Source organism: Dreissena polymorpha, chromosome 7 (assembly GCF_020536995.1).
Source record: "Dreissena polymorpha isolate Duluth1 chromosome 7, UMN_Dpol_1.0, whole genome shotgun sequence".
Classification (NCBI taxonomy): domain Eukaryota; kingdom Metazoa; phylum Mollusca; class Bivalvia; order Myida; family Dreissenidae; genus Dreissena; species Dreissena polymorpha.
Genome location: NC_068361.1, coordinates 78,609,916 through 78,617,241, shown reverse-complemented (window position 1 = coordinate 78,617,241; position 7,326 = coordinate 78,609,916). Strand labels below are relative to the sequence as shown.

The window sequence follows — 7,326 nt, the reverse complement described above, 5'->3', positions numbered from 1 at the left end:
ATAATACTTAATAATTATGTATTATGCTTTATTGGATGGCCAGTAGTTACATAACCATTTCACTAAAGATGAATATGCCAGTGTCTGAATTTGAATGAATATCAACTTTATTTATGAGGTCCCACTGAATAAATTAGGAAAATGATGCAATACAACAAATTTGCAGACAAAATATATCTTAAACTTACTTCTAGATGTTTTATCCGAATAAAATCCTGAAACAATTATTGTTTACACATAGCTAAAAATCAAACAATATCAAAATTTGGTACTGTAGAACCTAGACAAATTCACAGGTGAATATAAAAAAGTCTTATGTAAAATTAAACAAAACTTGCTCTTTAGGATTACTATAATAACAAGCAGTACATGGAATCAAATTTATAAATGTATGTTCTTCTTTCCTAAATTAAGAAAACCCAGACTTCATCTGAGGTTCCACTCATACATCAAATGATTATACACCACAAGAATTCCAAAACGGTTCGCTACAAAAACTAATTATTTGCTGAAATCATGAATTCCAATCCACGTACCATCAACTTTAACACCAGGGCAATATTTCTTATTAGGAAAAAAGCTCTTAAATCTAATTGAAAATTTTGCATAATAACATATTTAAATCAAAATATTTAAAAAAGACATACATTCTCATGCAAAGCCTATCTGACAGTATAAACAGTAGATGGTTACAATTAGAGCAAATTCGTCGTGTGATTCAAACAGATTTTGGAATATAAGTCAAAATAGTTTGCATGAATATTTGCGCCACTATGTGTTATATTTGAGAGTACAGAGGCTTGGAACCAGTAAGCTAAATGTCAACTGCAACTGGTTACCAGCTTGTCCAATATTCCAGCCATACAATGCTGAAACAGTTGAAAATGCGCTAGCAGTCCATGTTTTGTTAAAGCAAAATTATCAACGTATGTCCATTTTGATTCCACTACACTCGCTTAACATTCAAACAGGGTGTATAGTAATGATAACCATTTTTTTGCGAATAATTTTAAATGGCTTTACAACAATGCTCACATCAACAGCATGGAAAGGGTACAACAATAAAATAAGCCAGGATACTAGCACAAATCTGAAGCCTTGATTATTACAACACCCTTAAAAATTGACGACATCTTAGAATACATACATTTATTCCTAAATGATATCTCTGCACAGAAAGAAAACAGCTTCAATGAGAAAGGTGACATTTTTTAAACATTTCCTTATTTATTATATTCAAAATATTTTGCAAATAAAAATTCTTTGTAACAAATCAAAGCTAATTGTTGTTTCGGTCAACAATTAATACACAAAACTAATTAAGGTATAAACAATTTTTCAGACTGTTCAAAACAATTCATTTAAGCTATTTGATACTTTACTGAGTATCAACAAAATAAAATCAATTATCATATAAACAGTCAAAACATGCTAATTCACTATCATATAAACAGTCAAAACATGCTAATTCACTTTCTGAAATTCAGTTGAGCCTTGATCTGGAAAAATTAGGTTTATTGCATGTGCAAATTGTTGTCCCAGAGTAGCCTGCGCAGTAAGCACAGGCCCAAGGTCAACACTTTCCATCTAAACTGAATTTTCGCTAAGAAAAAACTTCCTTTAAACAAAAAATACAAAAAAAAGGAAAGTGTTGTCCCTGATTAGCCTGTTCTGACACTTTATGCACAAGCATTAAGACCCATTTTTCTAGAGCAAGGCCCATTATAAAATATATACTACTGAAAAACAATTATGTTTTGACTGGCAAATCATTACCTCTTTTCCTCGACCAATAAGCTGAAAATTGGTTAAGTAAGTAATACAGAAACACACATAAAGACAGCAAATCTGTCATACATAAATTTTGCGTACACTAATTGCATGTAAATGGTACAACCAGCTGGCACAGAAATGCATATGGACCGTGTTCTATGAAAAGGGGTTAAATACATGTGAGTAAAGTGTCGTCACAGATAAGCCTATGCAGTCCACACAGGCCAATCAGGGACGACACTTCTCGCTTTTATGATATTTTTTTGTTTAAAGAAAGATTCTTCTTAGCAAAAATCAAGTTAAGGCGGCAAGTGTTGTTCCTGATAGACCTGTGCAGACTGCACAGGCTAATCCTGGACGTCCCTTAACGCACATGCATTTAACCCCTTTTTCACAGAGTGTGACACATATATTTATAAGAAAGAAATTCATCAGAATGTAGTGATTTTTAAGATAATGTTTGAAAAGTGCTTGAAATCAGGAATTCAGGGCCAGTTTTCAAGACGTTCCAAAGGGGACTTTCAGTCAGGACATGTCTTAAAATTGTTATAATGGACAGTTCCACAACGGTCAGTATAACTGACAGAGCTTATATGTTTCTCACTTAGAATAGGATCTTTCCTAAAGTCAAGAATTCCCTTAAAATACATGCCCATACTTTATAGCCAAGTTTTACCCTCCAGGTCTTTACCTTGTTATAAATGTGAACAAAGTCCCCCAGCTGCTTGGCTAATATTCTCCGCCGATCGTTTAGAGGCAGTTTGCGACTAGGTACGACAACTTTAAAAGGTTGCTGCAAGTTGACAGCTGCTCGCTTTAAAAACCTCAGCACCAGATCCTGCAGAATACAAGAAAATGAAATCTTAATGACTGCGCAGTCTAATCTGGGACAATACTTTACTGTTATTGTATTTTTGCATGATGCATATGCAGGAAAATACATTATATGTTACAGCATTATTATCTCAGATCAATGATGTACACGGTCGGTTTCGATACAAGTGTCTTGTTTCAAAATGACACCAGGGTCTGAGAATATGCAAATTATTCAAGTAATCATAAGCATAAATTCTCAGATAAAAACAATGCTTAGCGTCAACAATTGAAAAATAGACAAATAACAAGAGGGCCTGAAAGGCACAACGTCGCTCACCTGAGATAACAAGAAATTATTGGGACAAATCTTCTGACCAAGTTACATGAAGATCGGAAAATAAATGTGGCTTCGAGAGTGTTAACCAGGTTTTACTATAGCCATATAAGGAAAAATGCCCCGCCCCTTGGCAGCCATGTTGTTCAAGCAAACGTAACCATTTTCGAATTCATCAAAGATATACCAATCTTTTGACCGAATTTCATGAAGATTGGACAAAAAAGGTGGCCTCTAGAGAGTTAACAAGGCAAATGTTGACGGCGCACGCCGCACGACGGACAAAATGCGATCACAAAAGCTCACCATGAGCAAGTTGTGTTGAGGTGAGCTAAAAATGGGCGAATAAAATTTCTAAAATGAAACCTTTTCTAAACTATACATTTGAATACAAAAATGTCTCTATCATTTAATCTTCAATATGAAGGTTAATTTTAGTTCATAAGAGTAACATAGACATAAAACTTAATCATTAACCTTAGCCTGTTATCATGTGAGCCATGATCTTGAAAAAATGGGTTTACTGCTTGTGCATAATGTTATCCCAGATTAGCCTGTGCTGATCACACAGGCTAATCTGTGATTTCACATTTGGATTCCACTTGAACAAATGTTTGTGTGTTCAAAAGTCTCTTGTAAACAAAATTGAGTGCATAGGCTAAACTGGGATGACACTTTCCGCACATGTATTTAGCCCAGTTTTCAGAGAGTGACTCACCATTTGTTCATTAAGACCATCTACATCATCCTGTGTCAGTGAATTACTGTCAGCCATCAGACGCTGCTGAACACGCACCAGGTACATGGCAAATGCAGTACGTGCCTGAACTTTACTGGAAATGTTATTAAACAAATGGGTTTCATTGGTATATGGCATGCTTTTAAAACAAAAAGGAACAAGAGATGTCTCCATAGGATGACATATGCCCCCAATAAATGCTTTGATAGAAATTATGAGCATTTTTCAAAACCCAAATGCATTTTTCAAAACCTAAACGCGGACCCTAAGTTCACGGTCAAGGTCAAAATTTGTGTGCGTATGAAAAGGCGTCCATAAACACATGTATACCAAGTATGAATGTTACATCTGAATCGACATAGAAGTTATGAGTGTCATCCCAGATAGGCTAATCAGGAACGACACTTTCCGCTTTTATGACATTTTTCGTTTGAATGAAGTCTTATCTTAGCAAATATCCAACTTAGGCGGAAAGTGTTGTCCCTGATTAGCCTGTGCGGACTGCACAGGCTAATCTGGGACGACACTTTACACACATGCATTATGACCAGTGTTCTCAGAACAAGACACATGTTTAGCCTAATGTTGCAGACATGAACAGGGGTGAAACTGAAAGCTTATCTCTGATGTCTCAACATCAGTTTACTGCTTGCTTATGCACAAACACACTTAACTAAAATCTTAAATAGCTATATTGATTTGTAATCTTCTAATTACTTATTATTCTGCCATGCTTTGTTTGCAACAGGTAAAGTTTAAATTACAAATTGCAAAGCAAATATAATACAAGTGCATTTCAGCACATTTGGTGCACTTCCAAAACAAGGATGACCTTTAGTATTGGCACAGGGGCATATTGTGTCCTGATTTTTTAGGGAACCTTATATCACCGTCAGTCCTTAATCATTATGCATTTATCATGAATAATAGACAGATAGTTGTAATACCAACTAAGTCGAATCTTATTTACAAGTAGATTTTATATCATATTACCTTTTTTTGGCTATACAAAACAATTAAAAATGTTGACAACAATTTACATTATTTGATATGTTTCAATTTATGTGAATAACACCAACCTCAGTGTAAATCCCTGCGTGAGAAGCTCCACCACATTGTACTTGGGTTCGGGCGGGTGAACCTGCAACTGAGCACCCACTGCGGATGGAACATTCATCATCGCCTCAGCCCCAGGCCCCTGCCCTTCCTCCTCTGTGGCCCCTAATGTGGCCCTTAATGTGGCCCCAAATTCTGGCTCCTTGTTCCGGGCCAGTGAGGCCAGCCCTGTGGCCTTTTTAGGGCCTGCCCCGTCCCCTCGCTCCTTGTCCACCACTATTTGGATCACCTCTTCACTCTCTGTCCTCGATGGCGGGTTCTCCATCTTCTTAGACATCTGGAAAACATTGGTAATTATTTTTAATTGCCTCTTTTCCTGTACATTTGGCTAATCAGGGACAGCACTTTTCATTTTTATGCTATTTTTCGTTTTAAGGAAGTCTCTTCTTAGCAAAAATCAAGTTTAGGCGATTTAGCAAAAATCAAGTTTAATCAGAAAGTGTCATCCCTAATTAGCCTGCGCATACTGCACAGTCTAATCTGGGATGGATTTAAAAACAACAACATTAAGTCCTGATTTCAAAGAGCGAGGATAAAATATTTTCTTTGTTTCTCCTTGCAACATTTATAAGATTTTTATTTAGGATGCAGGAGGTTACAAAAAAAATAACCGGTTAACCTTTTGTCATAACCGATTATTAACCAGTTAACCAAAAACATTAATTTAGTAGTAAACATGTTTAAGTATACGTTAAACATGTCTCGAGTAAAAGAAAACAAAAGTGCCTTTTATTAAAACGTACCCTATGTTTGTAACCACTAAGGTACTGATTTATTGCTCTGTTACTTTGTTTGTTGAGACATTATTTATAATCATGTCAACATGCGGCATGTTGTTCTAACTAGTCGCCAGCGCAAGTTGGCAGTGTGTTGCACAAAAAACGTAAAAATGTATGAATTGTTCCATGAAAAAAAAGCATATTCAAAACTTTTTTCAGGTAAACCTTTTCCACAAAATGTTACCGGTTAATTGACCGTTTCGGTTGGTCAACCAGGTAACCTCCTGCATCCCTAATTTGTATTCATAAAGCAAACAACTGCTTGTTCACAAACATGACTTATACCCCACAAAGCTTTGTCAGCTATATTTAAGGGCAAATTGGGAAGGAGTGGATCATTGGAGTGTTATTGATATCTTCATTGCAATTACACATTTAAGTTTTAAATGTAATCACTTGAGAAATGTGGAAGAACTTGGCTCCACGATTCAATATTTTATGCAGACTAATGGATTAACAAACCGACCGCCAGAGGGACTCTTACAAAAACACTCCCCACTTGGTTGTAATAAAATAGCATAAGAACCCCGCCAATTTGTGATAAAAAAGAAGCCTTGTTTAATAACAAGAGGGCCAAGATGGCCTTAGTTCGCTCACCTGAGAGGAGTTGATTCTTTCAATCTTTACAAAACCTCAAACTTGACCTAGATATTGTCCAGACAAACATCCTAAGTTTCATCATTATTGAACCAAAACTCTGGCATATGGAGTGACTTTGTTTTTGTAAGATTTGACCTGGTGACCTATATTTTGAGTTGACCCCCCCCTTACCAAACATCAAATTTTGCTTACAAAAATAAATATTATGACCAAGATTAATAAAATCTGAAACAAAATTGTGACCTCTAGAGTGTTTACAAGGATGTTGTATAATATAATGAAAATTTGGACAATCGTAAGGCAATAATTATGGCATTAATTATGTGATATATATATATATATATATATATATATATAACCAATCTTTTCACTAAGTTTCATGATGGGCAAAAAAATGTGACTTCTATAGTGTTCACAAGCTTTATAATATACTTTACTATATAAATATGAGAAAACTGCCCCCCCCCCCCATGTTATTCAACTGACTGGAACCTTTTTCAAACTCAACTCTCATATCAAGGAAACAAATGTTTTGACCAAAATTAATGAAAATTGGGCCAAAAATGTGACTTTTAGAGTGTTCACATGTTTTCACTATATACATATAGAGAAAAATGCCCCCGCCCACTGGCGACCATGTTTTTCACCGATCTGGACCATTTTTGAACTCGTCCGAGATATCAATAAAACCAACTTCTAGAGTGTTAGCAAGGTTTCTCTATAGCCAAATAAGGAAAACTGCCCCCCCCCCCTCTCCCCGGCAGCCATGTTATTCAACTGACCAGAACCATTTTCCAACTCAACTCTCATATCAAGGAAACAAATGTTCTGACCAAATTTCATGAAAATTAGGCCAAAAATGTGACTTCTAGAGTGTTCACATGTTTTCACTATATACACATAGAGAAAAATGCCCCGCCAACTGGCGGCCATGTTTTTTTCACCGATCTGGACCATTTTTGAACTCGTCGGAGATATCAATAAAACCAATGTTTTGACCAACTTTCATGATGATTGGGCAAAAATTGTGACTTCTAGAGTGGTTATAAGGTTTCTTTTTAGCCAAATAAGGAAAACTGCCCCGCCCACTGGCCGCCATGTTTTTCAACGGACCAGAACCACTTTTGAACTCAACCAACATTAAGACAAACATTTTGACAAAGTTACAT

The 7,326-nt window shown here is 35.9% G+C and overlaps 1 protein-coding gene across 4 annotated transcripts in view; it reads right to left on the bottom strand.

Annotated features, from left to right (window-relative positions):
- LOC127837427 (tubulin polyglutamylase TTLL5-like) overlaps positions 1-7,326 on the bottom strand; it is an 88,604-nt gene that overhangs the window by 38,623 nt on the left and 42,655 nt on the right. For 3 of the 4 annotated variants that reach the window (XM_052364495.1, XM_052364496.1, XM_052364497.1), the window contains exons 23-26: positions 4,742-5,055; positions 3,642-3,756; positions 2,465-2,611; positions 840-869 (exon numbers count right to left, since the gene is read on the bottom strand). In XM_052364495.1, coding sequence (XP_052220455.1) covers positions 840-869; positions 2,465-2,611; positions 3,642-3,756; positions 4,742-5,055 — 606 coding nt within the window. Of the gene's footprint in view, positions 1-839; positions 870-1,776; positions 1,798-2,464; positions 2,612-3,641; positions 3,757-4,741; positions 5,056-7,326 lie in introns of all 4 variants that reach the window. The other variant, XM_052364494.1, reaches the window with a different exon arrangement.